We start from the raw sequence: 27,410 nt of genomic DNA on the forward strand, positions 1-27,410 counted from the left end.
AAACTGACAAAGATAACAATTTTGGGTTTCTGATAAGTGACAAAAAGTTTAAAAATACTTTGTGAAATGTGTACATTGGGAAAAATCCTAGAGATTCAAGTAAGAAGAAGCACCTGTGATTTTCTTGTGTAGGACAGCTCCTGTGCCTCCTTCCAACCCCCTATCACCCTAGCTCAGTGATCAAGAAGAATTGTAGTTTTTACAGTTGGAGAAGCTGCAAGTAGCAATGGTGCTGGTGCCACAGGGAGACTTGGTTAGCAGTTGGGAAGGGGGAATAGGAGTCCATTGGTTTTCTAGCTCAAAGTGTTAATTTTTCTCAGTCATGATGAGGAAAAATCTTACTTTTTTTTTTAGTCAGAGCTTGTGGTCTTTGGGTCAATCGCTCAGACTCCCATAAATATAATGGGAAGACACTAAGGCAAAGTATGACAGAATAGTTGACCTGAGCTCTCTACACATTCTTAGCAGATGGAAAAAAAAATCTGTGCACAGGGAGAGACCAAGATGAACCCTAGAAAGTAAAAGCCGAAGGATACTTGAGAACTGCTAGTGAAGTTATGAGCATTTTCCCCCAAACACACACACACTCACACACACACACATACTCACATGCACACATATCATATGGCAGAGGGTGAAGCCCTGATGACTTGAAGTGTTCAAACACAGACTTTTAAAAGAAGTAGTGGTTGATATTTAAGGTACAAAATCATAAGGATCGTACCCAGGAAGATAGGTTAAAAAAGAAAAAAATTAATGTGAACTTGGAAGAACTGAACAAAAATATCAGGAAGCCAACTTAAGAGGAGAAGATTCTACAGTAAAGTTTATGCAACTTACAAAAAATAATAAATCTATGAAAAATTAAAGAGAATGCAGGTTTATTGAACTCTATTGTCAAGAAAATCTATGTAAAAAATTGAACTGTATTGTCAATAACATCTACCTGAAAAGAAACTGGAAAATGTTTCCCACATTAAGGGGAAAAAAAGCCACATCAATAGAACTTTTACTGGGATAAGATATTACATTATTAGAAAGAAGTAATTAAAGTAATATATATATATAAATTAAATAAAACTTAGTTCAAATAATTAAATGAAAATATGATGGCAGCAATATAGCAAGTGTGATTTATCAATAAAGAAATCAAACTATATGCCTAGACCACAGAGAAACTCTTGCTTTATATGTACCTGAAATTAAAAATTTAATAAATTGGCTCTACAGAAAATTTGAGACACAGAGCAAAATGTTGATGAAATTGAAAAAGAAGTAAGAGTATTTTTCACCCCATAGTATGAGAGAGAAAAATTCACAGAGTTCAGAAATCTTCAAAACAGTATCAGGAAAACTAGCATAGTTCTAAATATAATATGGGAAAGAGAAGAGAGGCAGGAAAAAAAAAAAACAAGAAAATCAATCTTATGTCACAATGTATGAATAATTTCCAAATATTATTTAAAAATATTTATAGACCTCAGAGGTTTAGTAAACTGAGAGATGTGCACATGGAAATCCACATCTCTGGTGCCTCGGTGACTCAGTCGGTTAAGCAGCTGCCTTTGGGCCAGGGTCCTGGGATAGAGTCCCCTATCGGACTCCTGTCAGCAGGGAGTCTGCTTCTTCCTCTCCTTCTATGCATCCCCCTTTTCACACTTCCACGTGCTTTCTGTCTTTCTCTATTGCAAAAATATGTAGATTTAAACATCTTTAAAAAATAAGTTAAAAAAATAAATCAACATCTCAGGAAGATGGCTGGAGAACACAAAGAAATACTCTTGAGGGAACAGGGTGGATTAAGATGTGACTTAAGTATGAAAATCAGGCAATGGGTGATATATCTTCATCAGTGTTAGACCGTGTTATCTACCACAGAATCCATATCTGCCCTGGACACTATTTCAGACTATGGAGAAGAGGTAACCTTAGAAAGATAGAGCAATAGGAAGCCCCCAGCTTCTTTAAAAATAAGTAAATAAATAAAAGTTAAATAATAAAGAAAAAAGGTAAATTCAAGAAGTAATATAAGAAATTATAATCATGAACTTTGACTATCTTCTGAAATAGATAGAAAATAATCACTAACACCCCAAATTGATAAGTTGGATCATGATAACATTGAAATTCTGATCATTAAAGGACTCCAGTAGGGGAGTAAAAATGCAGGTCACAACTATTTCCATCTCATCAACTCACAAAAGCACTTCTATTTAATATATGACAATACTGGGGTGTGTGCATGGCTCAGCGGGTTAAGTATCTGCCTTGAGATCAGATGATCCCAAGGGTCTGAGGTGGATCCCACATCAGTCTCCCTGCTCCATGGGAAACCTGCTTCTCCCTCTCCTTCCTTCTTGTGCTCTCTCTCTCAAATAAATAAAATCTTAAAAAAAAAAAAATTACAAGGACTAAGAAGGGAGAGAATACACCATCTAGGCGAAATGGGCAAGAGACACACCTGAGTACTTCTCATTCTTATTGAAGAGAAAATCTTAATGTTTCACAGACCAGAAAAATGATACCGTTATATAATCAACATAATTTTTTTATTAGTTTCTCTGAGACAATTGAGTTTTGGATAGAGGGACTACATTGTATAATGTATATTTATACAAAACACTAGAAAAGTTTAGGGATAATTTAACATATCTATGTTCATACAATTTCATACTAATGCTTAGAAGAAAATGTATTATAATTATAAATAAAATTATAATATATTTATACAATAGTATTTTATTATTACAAATACAATATTTATATTCCATAAATATAATAGACTATTTTCTATGTAAAATAAAATTATTATAAATGCGATTTGTGGAAAAAAATATGTAGGGTTGGTTGGCTCATTGGTTAAGCAATGACTCTTGTTTTCACCACAGGTCATGAGTTCAGAGTGGTGAGATCCAGCCCCGCCATGGACTCTGAACTCAGCACAGAGCCTTTTTGAGATTCTGTCTCTCTCTTTCCATTTGACTCTTCCCACATTCTCTCTTTCTCACAAATAATAAATAAATAAATAAATAAATATTTTTAAAGGACATAGAAAAGGCTTTTCATAAAATAGTTATTCATAATACCCACTGACTAAAAAGGAATTACATTTCTGAGAATAGATTTTAAAAGGTCATATTCATATAAGACAGCAGTGAAAATTCACAAACTATAGACAAATGCAGTGGTATAGATGAACTACAATAGCACGTAAGACTGAAAGGAGATACACATAAAAATGCACACTGCATGATCCCATTGATGTAAGATCCAAAAATATGCAAAGATATTTTATAATATTAAAATGGGCAGGGCTGATAGAGACTCTAAACTTCTATTTCATGCTCTGATTTTTAATTACATGTTTCCAACTACTTTGTGATCTAGTTGCAGAATCATATGTTTAGTTGCCTTGATGATAATGGTAAAATTAAATAGTAAAGTTATTTCAAGCAAAAGAGCATCTATTGAAGCATGGTTTTCAATGAAAAGCACGACCTGGAAAATACCAAATGTATATTAAAGGTATAAAAATATAAATAAAATATTGTAGAGTCAAGCTATGGAATAGTAACAGACCTGGAGTGTACAAAAATATGGATGAATTCTACCAGTATAATATCAACTGATAAGCTTTCTTTTTTTTAAGATTTTATTTATTTATTTATCAGCAAGAGACTGAGGGGACAGAAGGTGTGGGAGTGGCAGGCAGAGGGAGAAGCAGGCTCCCGACTGAGCAAGGACCCTGGGATCATGACCTCAACTGAAGACAGATGCTTAATGGATTGGGATACCCAGGCATCCCTCAACTGATAAGTCATCCCTCAACTTTTAGTAAAATCCTGGAAACATTTGAAATCTTACCATGTCCTCTTCATCTATGGAGATCAGGGTAGAGTTTTTGGAAGCACAGAACATCAAACTCTCATTCCATGGTTTTCCTTCAGTGCTAATGTAATAGCAGTTGTTGGAGTGTGTAATCCACTCTTTTGGACAATGACCACATGGATCAGCTAAAGAAAGTTTATGAGATATTATCCAAACAGCTTTGACTATTAAAACACACAAATTTACAACTTGTATGTGTATGTATGCACATGTGTATATAGCATATCCATGCACCCTCACATGCTGGCAAAAATAAAACACAAGCACACTTCTGGAAAGTCAAGCTGTCTTCCCTAATTTATGCGCCCATATAAAGCAAATACATGAAAATGTCCATCTCTACATGTCCTTTGAGTCACTGAACAAAAGCACTTTTTGCCATTGTAAAATGATTTCTCTCTTATGTTATAGCAGGAGGAAACTTGAGGCAACTGGTAACAAAGGGTGTGGTGATTTTAAAATAGAATTTTTTTCATATTGTTGCATAAGAATGCTATCTTATAACATTACTTATTAACATCTATTATCTGTATTTTATAGTTTATGTCTCTCCCGAAACTGTTTTGATATTTCACAGCCTAGATGGAGACAAAATATAAACAGTACTACTATCAGAACTATGAAAATAATTGCATACCTTTTAGGATTCTTGTAACTGGGTATGAATTGTTCTGCTGTAGTGTTCCACTACCTAAAAATATAAATTAAGGAAATTACGAGGAAAAAATTCATTGTAGCCATTTATTTTTTCTGTTTGAAATTTGGCCTATTTCTTAAGATTAGAATACTCTGGAATAAAATAAAATTGATTTATTACAATCAGTTAATAATATCATGATGATTTGAAGAGAAATCAATTCAAAAACTTAAACAATTAACTTCAGGCTTTCTCTCTCTCTCTCTCTCTCGCTAAGAGATGCTGAAGTTAATTGTTTAAGTTTTTGAATTGATTTCTTTTCAAATCATCATGATATTATTAACTGATTGTAATAAATCAATTTTATTATATTCCAGAGTATTCTAATCTTAAGAAATAGACCAAATTTCAAAAAAAAAAAAAGAAAGAAATGGTTATAATGATTTTTTTTCCTCGTTATTTCCTTAATTTATATTTTTAGGTAGTGGAACACTACAGCATCTCTTACAGTATTTTGTTTGACCAATCTAAAGAGTTAATTTGTGTTTCTCAATTATATATATGTATATTTTCTATAATTTTTGTTATTTATACTTTTGATAAATTCAGAATAAGCATTCCACATTTAGTCTAAATGCATACATGAAAAGGAAAAGTTCCATCCCACAACACTTGAAATATTTACAGGCACTGCTGATTATTAAAATGAAAATATTTCTCATAATCATTCAAAGGTTTACTCACAGGGAAGAGAACTTATCATTCTTGCTACAACGTATATCAAGACAAGACATGTGATTCCCAAAATCCCAGCAAGGAGCTTCTCTAGAGATGATGGCAAATTTGTGGGGAGAGAAATGAAACAGTGAGAAAGGATGGATGGATAAAGACTAAAGTTTAGATGGTTTACATACAAGAGAACCAAAGATGCACAGGGAATCATAGGTATAAACATGGACCACAAACTCATATCTACCATTGTAATCTTCCTCGCAATATACCACTTAACTGTCAGTAAGCATCATGCTCCATGAGTTGTTGGTCATGGACTATGATTTACAACAATGCTGGAGTGAATTAGTCCTCAGATCTCAAAAACAATACTCTATTCCAGCTTCAACTTCTAATCCTCACAAATGAAAAATATATGAGATCAATCCCTACTCTTCCCCACACATCTACACCCCAAGTTCACATCCTAGAACAGTTGTACCTTGTCCCTTAACTGTGTGCTTTATTTTTGCAGTGGGAGTTCTTGTCATTCCCTTGCAGGTCTTCAGACACATTTTGAAGATTTAATTCTACACAGATGATTCCCTGCTCAGTTACTGAATTAGAGCTTTTAGTGCCCTTACCTTTCGACGGTTGTCTTCTTGAGTTCTTAACCAGATTTGGTTCTGAGAGGTTTTCTCTTTGGTTATTCATTTCAGCAGCTGAGAGATCTCAGGGCCTGTGCTGTATGGAAACTGGACTGATGTAGTTGACAAACAGTGTAGGTAATGACAAGAGCCCTGCTAGAGTCACACTGGGTGGAGTGTGAGGTAAGTGGTAACACTCCTTTGCAGTTGAATGATGAAAATTCTCGTTCTGATTTCCTCAGAGCTTGAAATAAGTGTTTCATCAGAGAATAAGTGATTTTTAAAGTGATATTTTATGTTTCTGCAATATCATTGATTGTAGCCATGAAAAGCAATAAATTAGTGAAGAATAAAGAAACACGAAGAATGATGCCCTTATTAACTTAAAGTCAATTTCCATAGAAACAGGGTTAGAATAACAGAGTTAAAACTAAAATGCTATTATTATAAAATAATTAAACTAATTTTTATGACAATTTTAAAAATCCATGAATGGTTAATGTTTGAAAGTTCTAAAGTAATTGGGGTAATAATGGTCTTAGAGTATACAGGAAATTCCTGCAGTAAATTAGTTTTATTTGGTGACTGAAGTATACTTAGTAAAAGGGGATAAGGTCTTATTAAATGACCTTTCATTTTGAATGATTGTGGAATTTGAGAAATTATTAAATTTTAAACAAATAATGTATATGGTGAAAAATGCTACATGACACATTAAACTTAACTAAAACCTAAACAATGGTATTAGCAGATACAGGAAATTCTTGCAGTAAATTAGTTTTATTTGGTGACTTTTGTATACTTAGTAAAATGTGTTGAGGTCTTATTAAATGACCTTTCATTTTGAATGATTGTAGAATTCTGGAAATCACTAAGTTTTAAAGAAATACTGTATATGGGTTGTATATGGTGAAAAATGCTACATGAAACACTAAACTTATCCAAAGTCTAGACAATACGGAAAACCAAGAAAAGACCATAAAAGAAAAGATTTCTAAAAATCCTTATTTGACACCAAGAAAGGGTAATTGATAATGGCCAACATATGCAAGTATAAAATTATAAAAAATTAGAGATCATTTATGGAAGAATAGTGTTGGTATGAACTCAGAAATAATCTATGGCTGTCAAGGGCAGTGAAGGCAGCTTTATTGTGCAAGCAAGTATAATAACTCAAATAAACATAATCTAATAATTCACATAATTAGCTCTACAATGGATGAGTTCTAGAATCCCTTCTGGCTCTCAAAGTTACAATGTCTGATCTTTTAAAAGTTACTTCGTGTCTAGCTATCCAGGTTACTAATCTATCATTGAGATGAAAATATGTAAGCTCTAATACATGTAAAACACTTAAGATTCAAGCAGGTCTTTATAAACTTTTAATAATATGTTAGTTATTTTATTTCTATTTTTACCACAATTGCCATATTATTGTTTCTGAATCATATCATACTATATACCATGATTCATAGAGGTGGTGTGATGAAATCTTTCATCAGTGTAGTGCAAACTTTTGCAAAGTTTTGTTTTTTTTTTCTTTTTAGAAATCTTATAATTATTTATAGGTAAATGTAAACTTAAATTAGCATATTAGGAAAGTTACTTCATCCTGCTATTAGGAAAAATTAAGCAGTTTTATTTAAGAAAGTATATGAAGAATTATATTTGACCTTCATGATTATATAATTTTATTTAAGAATTTATTTTTAAAGGCTGGGCTAAATATCAAGTAATATATGAAATTATTCCTATGTTGATGACAAATCCAAATTAACTGTTCCTTGTCATACATGATGTTTATGAGATTTCACGTGATGCTATATGGATTTATAAACCCTTATCATCAACATGTGTATACATTTTTTTTTAAAGATTTATTTATTTATTTATTTGACAGAGAGAAATCACAAGTAGATGGAGAGGCAGGCAGAGAGAGAGAGAGGGAAGCAGGCTCCCTGCCGAGCAGAGAGCCCGATGCGGAACTCGATCCCAGGACCCTGAGATCATGACCTGAGCCGAAGGCAGCGGCTTAACCCACTGAGCCACCCAGGCGCCCAGAGAGGAGGAAGCAGGCTCCCTGGTGAGCAGAGAGCCCGACGCGGGGCTCGATCCCAGGACCCTGGGATCACGACCCGAGCCGAAGGCAGCGGCTTAACCCACTGAGCCACCCAGGCGCCCAACATGTGTATACATTTGACTACTTCTCCACAGGCAAGAATATGAATATTTTAAGATATTCTCTGACATATATCATATTTATTCCTGTTACCCTGAGTTGTTGGAATAGAATTAACCAGTGTTCTCTGTGATTTCATTGTGTATTTGTTGTATTCCATCCAGCATCTGTATCTCCCACTAAGTGAGGTGGCTAGGAGAGAGACAGCAGAGGAGTGACACATACCTTCTGTTGGCCAGAGTCCTACATCTTCCACTGGGAGACGAGGTTACTCTTGTAAACAGACAGTATCTGTGGTCTTCACAGACTACCAGCCCTGTGAGCGCTCAGAGTGAGGCAATAGTGGAAAAAGTAGATTTCTCATCAACGTGTCACTGAAAATTTAAACAGGAAATCCTTACACTTGGTCAGTTTTGAAGACACTTTATCTCATCACATCTCCAGAATGTCCAAGACTTTCAGCTTGTAGTGTGTCAGTTAATTGCGACATGACTCTGAGAAATGTTTGTATTGGGGTCAGAAGCTTGACCACCTATGCTGTTAACTTGCTTTTTTCTCAGTCACAAATGCTGAGACCTGAAAATTCAGGTCTTTGAAGAGTACCTTAGGTGTGTATTTTAACCCAGGTTGCTAAATCTTGACATAACATGCTTCTTTCCCTTATACTCTCCTGATGTCATTTCTTTTTATAATGTGAAAAATCTGTAAACACCACTCCATTAACAACAGGGGTTTATTGATATTTATCTCCAAATATTTGGAATGTGCATTGTCATAATCTTTCTATACATCTCTTGAAAGCTTCATATGGTACTTATACTTTTTTATGAATATGGTGTATCACATTGTTTTCTTTGTGAATACTGACGAACACTTGCAGCCAAAAATTAAATTCCACTTGATTCTTTTAGTTCTTGTTGGATTTGATTTGCTAGTATTTTGTTGAGACTATTTGCACCCATGTTCATCAGGAATATTGGCATACAGTCCTCTTTTATAATGGAGTCTTGGTCTGGTTTTGCGATTGGGCTAATGCTGGTCTCATAGAATGAATTAGGAGGTTTTCCTTCCATTTCTATTTGTTTGGAATTTTTTGAGGAGAATAGGTATTAATTCTTCTTTAAATGTTTGGCAGAATCCCCTTGGGAACCATCTTGCCCTGGAGTTCTATTTGTTGGGAGATTTTTGATGACTGATTCAATTTCTTTGCTGGCTTTCCATGTTTTCCATTTCTTCCTGTTTTGGTTTTCATAGTTCATGTTTCTAGGAATTTATCCATTTCTTCCATGTTGTCTTCATTTGTTGCTCTAAATATTTTTTTTGAGTACTATTCTCTTAGGGCACCTGGGTGTCTCAGTTATTAAGTGTCTGCCTTTGGCTCAGGTCATGATCCCAAGGTCCTGGAATTGAGTCCTAGGACCTAGGCATTGGACTCTTGGCTCAGTGGGGTACCTGCTTTTCCCTTTGCCTCTGCACCACACTGCCTGCCTGTGCTCTCTCTCTCTCCCTCTTTTAAGGAAAATAATATTCTCTTATAACTGTATTTCTGTTGTGTTGGTAGCGAAAAAATTCTAGCCCATCTTATCTTAGCAGAGTTACACATATAGTACATGAAGAGAGACATAACATGTATTTGGCTTTGGATTTTCATGGAGATAATGTGTCTGTAAAGACTCCTTGGTCAGTTGAGTTTGGGGGAGATAATGAAGTAAAAATTGAGAAATGTTGTATTCTAAAGTAATATACATGAATATTTTTGATACATAAGTCTGTAATTTCTTTTCAAGAAGCAGGAACAGATGAGTAGCATACTCTAACTACATTATACTAGTCTCAATTTGGCAGATAAAAAGAAATAAAAAATTAAGAACAAAAACAGGGAGACTCAAAATACTACAGGGATGTGGTAGCTTGGGCTGAGGTAAAGAGTGGCAATGGCGATGAGAGACTGGACTCTGGAATACTTTGAAGTCAGTGTTAAGAAGCCTCTTAATGTTCTTTCCATAGTTTGGCTATTGAGAACCTAGATGTCCATCAACAGATGAATGGATCAAGAAGATGTGGTATATATACAAAATGGAATACTATGCAGCCATCAAAAGAAATGAAATCTTTCCATTTGCGACAACGTGGATGGACCTAGAGGGTATCATGCTTAGCAAAATAAGTCAAGTGGAGAAAGACAACTATCATATGATCTCCCTGATATGAGGCAGTGGAGATGCAACATGGGGGGTTAAGGGGTTAGGAGAAGAATAAATGAAACAAGATGGGGTTGGGAGGGAGACAAACCATAAGTGACTCTTAATCTCACAAAACAAATTGAGGTTTGCTGGGGGGAGAGGGTTTGGGGGAAGGGGGGTGGGGTTATGGACATTGGGGAGGGTATGTGCTATGATGAGTGCTGTGAAGTGTGTAAACCTAGTGATTCACATACCTGTACCCCGAGAGATAAAAATATATGTTTATTAAAAATAAAAAATTTAAAAAATTTTAAAAAAGAAGCCTCTTAATGTGAGAACGTGGCCTGAGAAGGAAGGAAAGGGGTGATGGATGAAGCATGTGCTTTACCTTGAGTATCTGAAAACAGACTGAATCTGTTTCCATTCAATGAGCTGGAAAGGATTATACATGAAGTAGGTGTGATTAAGAGTCTGTGTTTGGATTGGACATCTGAAGAGTGAATTTGTGTGAAACACACAAATGGAACAGTTGACTAAGGACTCAGATAGCAATGCCCTAAGGTGAACGGTGAGATATGGGCAAGAAAGTATAAAACTGGGCTTTTCAGCTTGCATGTGCTGCTTAAAACAAAGTAACAGAGATTGTCACCCAGAAACTTAAAGTGGATGGAAATAAGAGGAAGTTCTAGGATAAGCTCTGAGATTCTCTCATGTAAAGAGGAAGAGGGGAAGAGGTGAAATCAGCAAACAAGACCAAAAGCACAATGATGAGATAGGAGTCAAGCCCATAAAACTACGTTGCCATGGATTCCAAGTGAAAAAGTGTTTCCAGGAGGAATGAATGATCCACTCTGTTGAATGATGCTGCTAGTCAAGTAAGATGAGATTTTGTTATTTTGTGTACAGAACAGGGAATGGTTCCAGTGAGCTGTTGGAGCAAAAATCCAATTTGTCATAGATTCAACAGAAAATGGAAAGATGGGAATTAAAAATAGTTTTACTATGCAGTATGATGCAGCACGGTGTTCATTAAAGGTATCTTTTCCAAAAATGAGAAACTGTGTTTCTTGAATGGGATGATCCAATGTACAACCAGTCCTGACTACCATCACTTAGGCTCTCTTCCAGTATGGCTTGTCTGCATTTTCCCTATCAGTTTGATCCTCTCTGCAAATGTTGTCCCTCACACCTGTATCTTTTATAGTTTCTCCCTCTTTTTCTTTTGCCTTCAAGTGTTCTTTAAATTTACTTACTTCCTCCCTAATCTTTTCTAATTTGTTCTTTAATCACTCCATCTATTATTCATTTAAATGTTTTTGTTTTCATTTGTAGAATTCTTCTTTTTGATTTTTAAAAATTACTCTGGGTTTTTCCAAAGTCTAACCATCAGACACTAACCTCTTTTTTTGGCAGTCATTCTGTATCCATTATACTTTTATTCACTCTAAATATGTGTACTTCATAATCAATATTCAAGAATTTCGTCATTTGGGGTGTGTGTGTGTTTTTCTTTTGCTTTTTGCCCTTTTTCCTTTTTTTTTTTTTTTTCCTGGTTGATCTTCAATTTTGAGCAGAGTTTCCATATCCTAAATGGCCTGGGTTGAGAAAAATTGCAGAAGTTTTTCTTTAGCAACAATGATCATTAAAATCTGGGAAGTAGGGGCACCTGGGTGGCTCAGTGGGTTAAAGCCTCTGCCTTCAGCTCAGGTCATGATCTCAGGAACTTGGGATCGAGCCCCGCATCAGGCTCTCTGCTCAGCGGTGAACCTGCTTCCTCCTCTCTCCCTCTCTGCCTGCCTGTCTGCCTACTTGTGATCTCCGTCTGTCAAATAAATGAAAATAAATAAAATCTTTAAAAAAAAATATGGGAAATAATTTTGCCTGTGACAAAATATACACTTAGAGGATTTTAATATGAAAAAGATAATAGCAAAGATATGTGGGTGAAAGACTAGAACTTTATTTTTTATCTGTTAATATATATTTTGAAATTGAAAAATAAGGAATATAAGTATTTTTCAAAACCCATCTTTTGTAGTCTGGAAAACACTATATCAATTTTAAGGGAAAATAGCTTAAATTGAATCTACCAAAGGAATACTAACTGAAGCTAGGCCACACATACTCATGGGGAGGAATAATCAAAGTAAGAATTTGGGATAGAAGAATTCTTTTCTTAATTATGTCATCATATGTATATGATTCATATTATGGAACTGTTAATTCCCCAAGTTATATACTTCTGGATTTGTAATTTATTTTTACTATGTGCACTTTGTGCCTGCCTTCTCTGGGATTATTTGAATAATTTTTAGAACTCCATTTCAATTAATATATTGGCTTCTAGGCTCTCCCTGTTTAGAGTTTCTTCTTAGTGGCTATACTAAGATTACAGTGCACAGCCTTAACTTTTCATGGTCTAGGTAGAATTAGTTGTACAACAAAATCCTGTTGTTGTACAATCAGTTGTACAAAGAAATCCTGTATAGAACAGGTCTGTTAACACCCTTCCCTCCCATTATGGTAAATAGTTGTCATAGGTCTTACATATCACATACATTATAAACATGGAAGAAACTTGCAAACTTTGCTTTGAATGGTCGTGCATACTACAAGGAAATTAAGAAAGATCGTCTTTCATATTTACCCTGATAATTTATAACTTTATAGATGCTTATGCCTTCCCAAATAAAGTATTTCTCATGAAATTATTACACATAAACCAGATACATTTCCTTCCTTTAACACTTCTTGCATGGCAGGCCAAGTAGTTTTTGGAAAATGACTGAATTTACCTTCATTCTGGAAGACTACTAATGATATCATATTCTGAGTTGGCAGAGTTTTTTAATGAGTGATTATTTTCTCCTAAATTTATTGTTTATAAGGAATTTCTAGATATATAAAGTGTTGTTATTCTCTCATTGTTTTCAATATTTTTATGTTTCAGAAGTATGACTACAATGTGCTTACATGTGATCCAGTTTTTATTATTTTAATTTGGGTTTTGCCGGGCTTCCGGAATTTAACTTGGAGTTTTTCAACAAATTCGGATTAGCTTCAGCTATTATTTCTTCAAATCATCTTCTGCTAATTGTTTTCCTCTCCTTGTCAGATGCTAATTACATGTGTCATAACTTTTTGTTCTTATCACGTGGATCTCTCTTGTACAAATTATTTTTGATCCCCTCTCAGATTCCATTATTACTCTTATCCAATCCAGAGCATTTGAGGGGGACAAAGTTAAATACTTACATGTTTCCTTAGGAGGAGCTGCAAAGAACTAATGGCTGTAAATAAGAGCAGAAAAACAATTTTTAAACATTAAAGCCTTATTTTATTCATAACTTTACAATCATTAATTTTAGAAAATAAAAATTTCAGATTAATAGATTGGGTACAGGAGATTGGACAAACCCAACTTTGTCCTTTTTGTATTTTCTTTGGAACTGAGTGCCCGCAAAGAATACACTTTCTGCTCTGCTGCAAACACAGCAGATTATAAAAGGGCTGCATCTTCCTCTGAAATTAGTACTGAAATGAGGACTGCTTAACTCTGAGATCTAGAATAAGAAGCCCATAATGTTCAAAACCTAATGCATAGTCTTAGAAAGTTAGACACAGAGAAAACTACCACATTGATCTTTATATCTCTGACTTCTGACATTTTTTTAAAGGCTTAGGTGGTAGAATTTAGTGATTCATCAGTTGTATATAACATCCCACGGTCATTACATCAATGTCCTCCTTAATGAAGATCACCTAATTGTCCCTTCCTCCCATCTATTACCCTCCTGCAACCCTGTTTGTTCCCTATAGTTAATAGTCTCTTATGATTTGCCTCCATCTCAGTTTTCATCTTGCATTGTTTTTCCTCCCTTCCCCATGTTTATCTGTTTTCTTTCTTAAATTCCACATATGAATGAAAGCATACAATATTTGACTTTCTCTGACATAACTTATTTTGGTTAGCATAACACTTTCTAGTTCCATGCACATCATTGCAAATGGCAAGATTTCATTCTTTTTTATTCCTGGGTCATCCTTCAATGTATATATACCACATCTTCTTTATTCATTCATCTGCTGATGGACATGTGGGCTCTTTCCCTAGTTTGGATCTTGTGGACATTGCTGCTACAAACATTGGGGTGCATGTGCCCGTTTGGATCACAATGTTTGTACCTCTGGATAAATACCAAGTAGTGCACCTGCTGTGTCATAGGTTAGCTCTATTTTTAACTGTTTGAGGAACCTCCATACTGATTACAAGAGTTGCTGCCCCAGTTTGCATTCTCAACAGCATGAGAAGGTCAGGAACATGACAGGTGAGTCCATGCTCACCACTGTTGTTCAATGGTATTAGCCTCAGCAATCGGACAACAGAAAGGTCCTAGCCTCAGCGACCAGACAACGGAAAGAATTCAAAGACATCCAAATCATCAAAGAAGAATTCAGACCTTCATTCTTCATAGATGATATGATTGTCTATGTAGAAAATGCAAAGATTCCATCAAAAAATTACTAGAATTCATACAGGAATTCAGCAAAGGTGCAGGATAAAAATCTATGCACAGAAGTCAGTTGCATTCAATATATTAACACTGAGGCAGAAGAAATAGAAACCAAAGGATCAATCATATTTATAATTGCACCAAAAACCAGAAGGTACAGAGGAATAAACCTAACCAATGAGGTAAAGATAAACTAAAACTATAGAACACCTATGAAAGAAATTGAGGAAGACACAAAGAAAAATGGAAAAAATTCCATCCTCATGAATTGGAAAAACAAATATTGATAAATATGTATGCTACCAAAAGCAATCTATACATTCAATAGAGGTCCAATCAAAATATCATCAGCATTTTTCACAGAGGTAGAAAAAACAATCCTAAAATTTGCATGGAATAAGAAATGCCCCCCAAAAGACAAAATAATGTTGAAAACGAAAACCAAAGTTTGAGACATTACAATTCTGGACTTGAAACTGTATTACAAAGCTATTATCATCAAGACCATACGGTCTTCTCTTTCTTTCTTTCTTTTTTTTCTTTTTAAGATTTATTTATTTATTTGAAATGGGGTTGGGGGCAGAAGGCAAGGGAGAGAGTATCTTAAGCAGACGCTGCACTGAGCATGGAGCTGGACACAGGCTCAATTTCATGACCCTGAGGTCGTGACATGACCTGAAATCAAGAGTCAGTCACTTAACTGACTGAGCCCTCCCATGACTCTTTCTAGTCTGACTTTACACTTTCCTAACTCCCTTAAAATAGTATTCCATGCTTATATATCTCCAGTGAATTTGGTGGAACCTCCATTTAAGCTCACTCTACCAAAGTCTTCCCATGGCTTCTTAATGGGTACATGTAATATATTAGCATCTGTTTTAGAAGCATGTAGAGATGTAAAAAATAATTTAAGAAAAAACTGGGAGGGGTTCCACATCAGAATGTTAATTTTGGGAGGGAGACAAACCATAAGTGACTCTTAATCTCACAAAACAAACTGAGGGTTGCTGGGGGGAGGGGCATTGGGAGAAGGGGGGTGGGGTTATGGACATTGCGGAGGGTATGTGCTTTGGTGAGTGCTGTGCAGTGTGTAAACCTGGCGATTCACAGACCTGTACCCCTGGGGATAAAAATATATGTTTATGAAAAATAAAAAAATTAAAAAAAAAAGAATGTTAATATTAAAGAGCTTCTCTCTTACTTTTCTTTCTTCTCCATGGTAAGAAATACATATGGATTGATGGGATACTCAACACTGGTAGGAAAAGGGCATTTCAGTGTCTTCCACCCCTAAGCCCAGTAGCTTCACCAAATCTAGGAACCAAACAGACTATCTTGCTAACCTTGAAAATTCCTTTAAAAATGTCTTCTATTCCAAAAAAGACCATTATATATGTCCAAAGTAACACATTGGGTGAGGAGACTGGGTTTCTTGACCCATAAGAGAAAGAATAGTAACTTCATCTTGATTTCAAAAATCTGTTTACCGATATTTGTCTTTTACAAACAAGTTTCTCTCATGAAATACAATGAGAAAAAAAATTCCTATAGTTATTATGGTAGATTAGGTTTTTGCTCAAGAAAACTTCATTCCTTCCATCAGAGCACTTTGAAAGAAGTAAACCCTGTAGAAAATCAATGATAAGTTTGGCCAAGTGACTTGTTTTCACAATATAATGTGAGTAGGAGTGTGATAGCTTATGAGTTCAGAGTCCAGGCATTAAGAAGCATATTTCTCCTAGCCGCTAATCTCTGCTATAAGATGTCATGTATATCAGGTAGCTCCTCTTCTAAGAATAAAATATGTCCAAAAGATCTGAGCTGAATCTGTAGTTGTATTCTGGAGCCAAGCCCATGCATGCTGAGCCTTGATCAACCCAGCCAAAGCAGAAACTGGTGAATGAGAAGTAAATGCTTATTTTATAATTTAATTGCAAACTTCGGTTGTTTGAGTACAATGTCAGCTAACATTTACATATTATATGAATTTGATTTTGAATATTCATATAATTTCTCAATCGGAGTATAAGAAATCAATACAGAGAGTGTAAAGAATATGTGTAGGGTCATGATCCCAGGGTCCTGGGATTGAGTATTGCACCGTCCCATCTTGCTCTTTACAGTGGCAGCTTGCTTCTCCCTCTGACTGCTGCTCGCCCTTCTTGAACTCTCTCCCTCTGTGCAAAATAAACAAATAACAAACCTTTAAAAAATAATATGTGCAAAAAATGTGTCTATATTCAAGGAGATATATGTATGTGAAGTATGAATTTTTTTGCAATTAATAATCAAGCTCAATCTCTCTCCCTCTTGTCATTGAGCTAGGGTGGAAATATCTGAATCATTATCAAATTACTAAAGTTATTCCTGAATTATGGGAATAATAAACTGTTCGACTCACACAAATATCTTTAAATTTTATTCTTGTTTTCTTCGTTATTTAACATTTATTTTTTAGACCAAAGTAGTTTTGGGTCTGGGGAAGGGCAACAGAAGTGGGGACTTGGAGTAAAACAAGATGTCTTCTAAAATATCTGAACTCCAGGTAAGGAAAACATCACACCAGAAAATGTAGTGATTATTAATGACTGAGAAGAAGCCAATCTCTACCAAAAAATGAACGTAATTTTGTATAGTGCTGAACTAGAAGTGATTCAGAAGAAAAGTGTTTATTCCATTCTCTGGAGACATGGGGCAGATGGGAATGGGTCGTATATAACAATCCTGTGTTTGTTTCATTATAATCCTGAGTGCCTGTGAACAATTTAGTATTCTCAGCTCTAAATCTACCCATCCCTCTGTGCCCTGTTCTCGGACAATGGAGCAGGATCCTATAAAGTTCTGTTCTTTGTCAGCTCACATGAGGCTAAATTCTGTTAATAAAGGCAATGGAGAGAGACCCTGCAAGAGAAAGGGCTCTTCTTCCTGGCTTCATGGTGTTTTCAGGGTGTTTGGACACTCTGGCTTTGTTGCCAGCGGCATGCACGTAGGAAGTCCTGTGTATTCAGTCTCCAGCAGGTACTTGTGGCCAGTCCCAGTGAAAGCTTCCTGCCCTTCTGCTCTGTGCCTCCTAACAAGGGTTCTTCCTGCCTGTCAGTCACAGCCTGAGATCCATCCCCACCTTGTTCAGCCTATGGACTGTGGAGTTGCTATATACCAGGTCGATACAATGAGCATGTCTGCCATGAAGCTGTGTGTGGCCACATTGTCTTCAATGACATCTAAATCCCATCTTCAGGAAGCATATGGGGCTTCCCAGTGATCTCTCCCTTGGGTACTCTCCTTTAATCCTAAGAAATTCTTTATGATTTTCTTCATTTTAGTAGCCTTTCCTTCTAGTAAGCTTTCCCTTACAATTGGATAATAAATTTTATTTATTGACATCAATCTTCCTCTGGTTTCTGTTCCTGATTCAATTCTAGTGTGTAATCTTGCCACCCAGGGTCGTCAACCTTTATTTGCAGCTCCTTATTTGCAACCTTTATTTGCAGGACAAATCAATTCACTTGGTAATATGAGTGGATTGATGACCTTATTGAAGACTTCACAGTAACATTGCTCCATATTATAATTTGTACTTTTTTATTTAACATATAACAAAAGCTTAAGAAATGTATAATATGTACCTGAGGATATATTTTTTTCATTAATAAAATTAAGATGGAAAAAGTTTTTTGACACCAAGGGGGAAACCTCAGGTGCACTTTCTTGATTATGATGCAAACTGCAGGTTCCTCTTGGCTAAGAAATGAACCATTCTAGTGAATCATGCTGATAACGGGCAAGGCCATGCATGTGTGCATGCAGGGATGGTGGAGGATGGCTATGTACCTTCTTCTCAATTTTGTTGTGAACTAAAATTGTTCTAAAAATAGTATCTGAAAAATATCTAGGAAAATTGCATGCCTTTTGAAGAAATGAGAAATATCTTCTTTATAGATGGTGAAATATAGTTATACCAAAATTAGGTAACTAAAATGCCTAATGCTTACAAACATATATTTTTAGATCTAAACAGTTGTCAAAAGATCTCATGTTTGAGTCAAAGTTGAAAAATGAGCAATTCTTGTCAGTTGCTGAAAAAACTGATGACCTGAAATACAGAGAATTATATCTTATTACTCTTAAAAAATATAAATCACAATATTTTAAACAATAAACAGTTCATATAAAGTAATAGTTGTACATCCGAACGTGAGTATATCCCATATTATTCTGCTATGGAAACACTTTAACAGTTGTGTTGTAGGATTGTTCACATACTGTACAGATTCTTTGTAAGATTAGTCCTCTTAAGGCATAAAATACAAAAGTTGTTAAGCAACTTACGGTGTAGGAAAGAAGGCAGAGGCTTTTGGACACAAAGATGGATTAATATTGATATTCTGAGAAACTCTACTAATCCATGAAGAATGAATGAGGAAGCCGAACAAACACTATGAGAAAAGAATTTTTTAGAAGTCAAATAAAAGCTCTTATTTGAATTTGTAATAACCACAGTTATTTTTTCTATAGATTCTATAGAAACTTTCACATTTTAATATAGTGTTATACACTGAACATATAAAAATATCTTAGTACGAGTAAATGAAGAGGAAAAACTTATAAAGACAACAATTTCAGTGTTCTGATAATTTATCAAAGGTTAATAACACTTTAAGAAATATCCATTATTGAGAAACTCCTAGAGATTTTTTGTGAAAAGAAGCACGTCTGTAGTTTTTGAGCCCAGAACTGCTCCCATGCCTCCGCACCTGCCCATAGTAGCTCAGTGACCCAGAAGCTTGTATTTTCCTAATTTGGAGAAGCTACAGAAAGCAATGGTGCTGGTGCCACAGGGGAGACTCAATCAGCAGTGGGGGTGAGGAAGGGACTGAAAAAGCCCACTGACTTTTCAGCTCAGAGTGATGATTTTGCTTGTTAATGAATGAGGAAAAGCCATATGTTTACTAGTTAGAGGTTGTGGTTTTCTGTTAAGCACTGAGACCCCCGTAAATACAATGGCAAGATAGTTAGTGAGAGTACATACAACGGAAGAGTTGACATGAGCTTTCTATACACTCCTGACTGATGAAAAAAATTATGGGCACATGGAGAGGAGACCAAGATGAGCCAGTAGAAAGTGAAAGCAGAAGGAGACTTGAGAACTGATATTCAAGTTGTGAGCACTTCCCTCTCACACTCATACACACACACACACACACACACACACATATCACATGGCAGAGGGTACAAGCCCTACTGACTTGCAGTCTTTGAACACAGTTTTTAAAAAACTTGTGGGTTTCATCTAAGCTACAAAATCACCAGGGCATGAAGGCTAAAAAATAAAAAAGAATAAGAATTTGGAAACAGTGAACAAAAATATCAGCAGGCAGATTATAGGGGAGAAGATCCTTCCGTATATTGTATGCAACTTACAAAAAACATACATATAAGAATATGAAACAGACTGCGTGTTATTTACACGGTATTACTAAAAATATCTACCTAAAAAAACAATAACAAAAACAAGACAAAACATGGAAAGTTACTGACAAATGTCTTCTATGCTAAGAGATAGCATAGGTCAATATAAACTTTTACTGGAATAAGGTGTTACATTAATTAGAAGACAGTATTTTAGAGTACTGTTTATAAATATACAGAAATTATATGGGGCACCTGGGTGGCTCAGTTGGTTAAACTTCTGCCTTTGGCTCAAGTCATGATTCCAGGGTCCTGGGATCAAGCCCCACATTGGGCTCCCTGCTCAGTGGGGAGACATTTTTCCCTGTGCCCTTCCTCCCTGCTCATGCTTGTGCTTCTCTGTCTTTTGCTCTCTCTGAAATAAATAAATAAAATCTTAAAAAAAATAATTACATGGAAATGATAAAGAAAACAGTTCAGATAAGTAAATGAACATATAATGGCAGGAATACAGCAAATAGGAAATATCAATAGAGAGATAAAACTATATGAATAAACCATAGAGAATTAGTTTATCATTATACACCTGAATGAAAATTCACTTCATTGGCTCTCCAAAAAATTGGAGATTCAGTAGAAAAAATATATGAAATTGAGGAAGTAATAGTAGACTTTATTCATCTCATTAATGAGAAAGAAAAAGCAGAAAATTAACAGAGTACATTAAACTAAAGAGCACTTGCACAGCAAAGGAAAGAACAAAGAAGTTGAAAAATATTTGGAAGAACAATGTACAGAACAGGAGAAAATTATAAACCCTATATCAGATAAGGGACTGATATCCAAAATGAATAAATATCACAAACAAGGATAGGCACAAGGCCTGAGTAACATTTTTCTGAAGACATAGAAATGGCCAATAGGTACAAGAAAGAAAACCACTAATCGTCAGGGAAAGGCAAATCAAAATCACAATAAAATATCAAATCTCACTTGTTAGAATTGCTTTTTCCAAAAACATAAGAGAATAATGGTGAGGACCTGAAGAAAAGGAAATCCTTTGGAAGAAATATAAATTGGTGTTGCCACAATGGAAAAGAGTACAGCGTTTTTTCAAGCAATTACAAATAAAAATATCATATTATTCAGTGATGGCACTCCTACATATATATCAGAAAAGGGTTATACATCTGGCAGAAGAAGAAAATAAGACATAAACATAGAATGAATAGCAAAATGGGAGACCTAAATCCAACTATCAAAACAATACACTCATGCTAATTCATTAAATATTCCAATCAAAAGATATAAATTATGGGGGCACCTGGGTGGCTCAGTGGGTTAAAGCCTCTGCCTTCAGCTCAGGTCATGATCCCAGGGTTCTGGGATCGAGTCCCACATCAGGCTCTCTGCTCAGCGGGAATCCTGTTTCCCTCTCTCTCTGCCTGCCTTTCTGCCTACTTGTGATCTCTGTCTGTCAAATAAATAAATAAAATCTTAAAGAAAAAAAAAAATAAAGAAAAGAAACAGTAAGGAGTATGGACTATTTACAACTTCATGCAACTACGGATGAAAGGGACAAGTTTAGCTTCCCCTGAAAATACCATAAATAAAATATGATACTGTATCATTCTACTTATGTAAATGTTTGTAAATGGAGGTGAAAAAATGAAAGGGGCATTTTGAAGTGCTGGTAATATTCATTTTCTCCTTCCTATATGGTGACACTTGAAAATTCAGCCAGCTGTTGGCATGTATCACATGTGCAACTGCCTGTATGTACATTATAACACAGTAAAATTAACATAACAGAATACCATGAAAATATATAAATATGTTTAAAACTAGACATAAAATTGAAAACATCCTACCAAATATGACTTGGGAAAACCAAAACACAAAAGAAAATAAAATATCAGAAGTGTCTTAACCTCTAATATAATTTAATCTCTAATTCAGAAACTTTTCATACTCAGTTACAGAATATGCTTATGAGGAAAGAAAGATGAAATGTCAATTAAGAACCGAAAAGAAAATCTTACAAGGTAGAAAAAAAGGTATAATAAAGTGTGTGTTTTGTGCATTTTCTTGTAATACTAAAAAAAGGAAATTACATGTCAATGGCAATCTAAACTGATTCTGATAATATATAAAAATAATGAACTCTAAGATAAGTAGATTTATTGAAAAAATATCAATTGGATTTACATTTGTAATTCCATTAACGTAATCTGTCACATTCGCAGAATAAAGAAGGTCAAAAGTTGTGATTTCTCTGATGCAGAAGATAAAACTAATTTTTATTTTTAATTAAAAACACATTTATACTGACAGAAATAGAAAAGAAAACATCCATGTAAAGATCTAGAATAGATACGATAACTCTGAAAAAGAACTAATATAAAGCTACTGTTTGTAAAAGGACAATTTTTAAAGTATGTATTGACAAAAATATATACAAGATCAAAGAACCCAAGAAAGAAGTGAAAAGTTCACACCCACACATATATGGAATGCAGATTTCGCCAATGATACAAAATCATTTCTGGGAGAAAGTATGGTATCACAATAAATGTTGAGGAAGAAATCAGTTTCAAATGGAATTAATAATATATACTTTATACTATATACAAAAATGTTAAAAGATGGCCATCTGTAAGTGCAAATGATAAAATTTCAAGAAGATGTATTAGGAAAAACATCTGACCACAAGTTGGGCAGTGATTTCTCAGAGAGAAACAAAACATGATCCATAAAAGAACAAACTGATGAAGTGTGGTTCCTTAAGATAATGTCTGCACTTTGAAGTAAAGGAAAGACAAGTCATAGACTGAGGAAATATATACAAATCATACATCTACTAAAAAACTTGCTGCCAGGATACATAAAGAATTCTCAAAATATGATAACAAAAAAAATATTTCAAGATAGTTCACTGAAAAGCATTTATTGATGGCAAATACATAAAGAGAAAGTTGCTCAATACTATCAGTCTTAGGAACATTCACATTAGAACTACTACATATCAGAATTCCTATTCCAGCAAGAAAGAGAGGATATGCTACTGTTCCCTACTTCCTCCACCAAATACAGCTAAGATACCTGGATATTATACACAAAACAACATAACATTCAAACAGGCAATGAGAAAGCTGACAGAACTGTGCCCTCTAACCCCAAGGAATGACATGGTGGTCAGCGCCCTGGAATTTCTCTTTGCCTCATATATCCCAGAGTGGTGAGCAAACCACAGAGAGCAAAGTGCACAGACAAAAGGCCCCAAAATGTTTTTTTCTCTCTAGTCAACCTAATAGAAAAAAAGCATGCTAGAAAGATCCAAACAAACAAAAAAAATGTAGACAGCAATCAATCACTGACTATTCAAGGGGCACATCACTCAGGAATGCAGGGGAAATCAAGACATTCTGAGATAAAGGAAAACTAGGAAAAGTGTCACTTCCATACCCACTCTAAAAGAACTGCTAAAGGGAATTATCCAAACAGAAATTAAATGGTAACAGAAGGAATCTTGCAAGAATCATCAGGAAGAAGGGGAAAACAAAGAAGTATAAAGCTATCATTAGGTCTAAGGGGCTTTGCTTCAACTCTAGTGTCTAAATTATTCGATATTTGAATGAAAATCATCAGTTAAAACAAAGTGATAACATTCATGTAATTCTCAACGTAAGTAGAGAAACACTTAAAACAAAGTAGAAATGAGACACAGTAAAGGGACATCAAGTGAAGGGAAGGCTCTACATTTTACTCAAAGGGCTGTGGGTTGTGACAGACTGTGTAGACTGATATATGTGTTTATAATTATCTATATAAAGATATATGCTATCTACATAGCTTATATGAAGCAGATTGGAACATATGGGGACATGTATATGACTATATATGTATAAAGTTATTTATGAAGAAAAGATCGACTTTGCTTTACATTATGTTCCATCAATCAGGTTTATGATGTAGAAAACTATAACCTTCACATTTATCTCTCTGCATTGCAAATACAACATCACCAAAAATAAATTCCAATTGCATCAGAAACTCTAATTAAAGTGAAAAATTAATAAATAAATTAAAAATATAAAACTGATATGGGAAATTATATTTATGAGCTTTGACTAACTTCTGAAATAGGTTCAAAATAATCATTAACACCCAAATGATATATTGGACCATGGTAATATTAAAATTCAGATCATTAAAGAACTCTAATAGGGGAGTAAAAATGCAATATAGAGCTATTTCCATCTTGTAAACCCAAATAAGAGCTCATATTTAAAACATGGTAAGGAAAAAATATTCATCATCACTAGCCATCAGGGAGATTCAAATTAAAACCACATTGAGATATCACCTTACACCAGTTAGAATGGCCAAAATTAGCAAGACAGGAAACAACATGTGTTGGTGGGAATGCAAGTTAGTGCAGCCTCTTTGGAGAACAGTATGGAGATTCCTCAAGAACTTAAAAATAGAACTTCCCTATGACCCTGCCATTGCACTCCTGGGTATTTACCCCAAAGATACAGATGTAGTGAAAAGAAGGGCCATCTGTACCCCAAAGTTTATAGCAGCAATGGCCATGGTTGCCAAACTGTGGAAAGAACCAAGATGCCCTTCAATGGATGAATGGATAAAGAAGATGTGGTCCATAGACACTATGGAGTATTATGCCTCCATCAGAAAGGATGAATGCCCAACTTTTGTAGCAACATGAACGGGACTGGAAGAGATTATGCTGAGTGAAATAAGTCAAGCAGAGAGAGTCAACTATCATATGGTTTCACTTATTTGTGGAGCATAACAAATAGCATGGAGGACTTGGGGAGATAGAGAGAAGGGAGTTGGGGGAAATTGGAAGGGGAGGTGAACCATGAGAGACTATGGACTCTGAAAAACAATGAGGGTTTTGAAGGGGCGGGGGGGGTGGGAGGTCGGGGTACCAGGTAGTGGGTATTATAGAGGACATGGATTGCATGGAGCACTCGGTGTGGTGAAAAAATAATGAATACTGTTATGCTGAAAATAAAAAAATAAATTAAAAAACAACAACAACAAAAAAAAACATGGTAAGGACTTCCAAGAAGACCAAAGAAAGCACCATCTAGGAGAAATAAGCAAGGGACACACTTGTGTTCTTCTCACCGAAGAGAATATCCTAATAACTCACACCCCAGAAAAATGATACTGTTCTACAACCACCAGAAGTTTTTGTCATAATTTTTCTCAGATCTCTGAATTTTGAATCAAGGGAATATTTTGTACAATCTGTTTACACAATACATTAGATAAATGTAGGGATAATATAATATATTGAAAGATAGACATATCCATGGCTGGGCATTTTCATACTAATGCTTCGAAGAAAATGTATAATAATCATATATAAATACAATTATAACGTTACATTTATGCATTGCTATTTTTGACAAATGCACTATTTACCTTTCATAAATATACCATATATTATGTAGTTATGTATAATAAGCTTTTATAAATACAATACATGGAAACCACATAGAAAAAGCCTTTCATAAAATAATTATTCATAATACCCACATATTAAAAAGGAAGTAAATTTCTGAAAATTGATTTTAAAATGTCCTATTCATATAAGACAGCAGCAGTGAAAATTCACAAACTATAGACAAATGCAATAATATAGGTGGATTACAAATATTATACGAGATTAAAAGGAAACACATATAATAATTCATACTGCATGATTCCATCGATATAAATTCCAAAAATAAGCAAAGATATTTCACAGTATTAAAACTGGCAGGGGTAATAGAGGCTCTAAACTTCTCGCTCATGATCTGATCTGTATTTATGTTCTGACTATTTTGTGATGAATATGCACAATCATGTAGTTTTCTTTTTTTTTTTTTTTAAGATTTCTTTATTTATTTGACAGAGAGAGAGAAAGGAAGAGACATCACAAGTATGCAGAGAGGCAGTGAGAGAGGAGGGGGAAGCAGGCTCTCCGCCCAGCAGAGAGCCTGATGCGGGGCTCAGAGCCCTAAGATCATGACCAGAACCAAAGGCAGAGGCTTAACCCACAGAGCCACATTGATGCATTGTTATTTTGATAAATGCATTATTTACATTTCATAAATATACTATATATTATGTAGTTATGTATAATAAGTTATTATAAGTACAATACATGGAAACCACATAGAAAAAGTCTTTCATAAAATAATTATTCATAATACCCACATACTAAAAAGTATGTACGTTTCTGAGAAGAGCTTTTAAAATGTCCTATTTATATAAGACAGCAGCAGTGAAAATTCATAAACTATAGACAAATGGAATAATATAGATGGATTACAAATATCATACAAGAACAAAAGGAGACACACATAATAATGCATACTGCATGATTCCATCGATATAAATTCCAAAAGTAAGAAAGACATTTCACAGTATTAACATTGGCAGGGCTAATAGAGGCTCTAAACTTCTTGCTCATGATCAGATGTGTAGTTATATTCTATTTTGTGGTGAATGTGCCCTGTCACATAGTTTTCTTTTTTTTTTAAGATTTTATTTATTTATCTGACAAGGAGAAAGCAAGTAGGCACAGAGGCAGACAGAGAAAGAATGGGAAGGAGGCTCCCTGCTGAGCAAAGAACATGATGTGGGGCTCAATCCCAGGACCTTGAGATCATGACCCAAGCCAAAGGCAGAGGCTTAACCCACTGAGCCACCCTGGTGCCCCAATCACATAGTTTTTCTTGATGTGTGGTAAAAAATGTAGTAAGGTTTTTTCAGTCAAAAGAGCATGTATAGAATATGGCTTTCTATGAAAAGCAAGAACTAGAAATTATTAAATGTACATTAAAGGTATAAAAATGTAAAATATCATAGAGTCAAACTATGGAATAATAACAGACTTTAAAATAAATAAACAAGCAATGTGTATGACTATATGGATGAGATCTACAAATGTAATATTAAATGATAAGCTTTTAATAAAAGCTGAAAACATTTGAAACCTCACCATTTCCTCTTCATCCTCTATGGAGAGCAGGGTAGAGCTCTTAGAAGCACAGGACAACCGACTCTCATTCCATGATTTTCTTTCAGTGCTAATGTAGTAGCAAGTTTTGGAATATGTAATCCACTCTTTTGGACAGTGACCACAATGATAAGCTAAAGAAAGATTATGAGATATTATCCAAAAGGCTTTGAATATTAAAACTTACAAATGTGTATACAACA

At 34.9% G+C, this 27,410-nt stretch overlaps 1 protein-coding gene across 1 annotated transcript in view; it reads right to left on the reverse strand.

Annotated features, from left to right (window-relative positions):
• LOC309870230 (NKG2-A/NKG2-B type II integral membrane protein-like) overlaps window positions 1–27,410 on the reverse strand; it is a gene marked incomplete at its 5' end in the record, with an annotated part of 77,758 nt that overhangs the window by 42,111 nt on the left and 8,237 nt on the right. The window contains 2 exons of the mRNA XM_082742424.1: window positions 19,089–19,195; window positions 27,190–27,341. Of these exons, the coding sequence (XP_082598550.1) occupies window positions 19,089–19,195; window positions 27,190–27,341 (259 nt within the window). The remainder of the gene's footprint in view (window positions 1–19,088; window positions 19,196–27,189; window positions 27,342–27,410) is intronic.

This window comes from Mustela nivalis, assembly GCF_964662115.1.
Source record: "Mustela nivalis genome assembly, chromosome: 7".
Lineage (NCBI taxonomy): Eukaryota > Metazoa > Chordata > Mammalia > Carnivora > Mustelidae > Mustela > Mustela nivalis.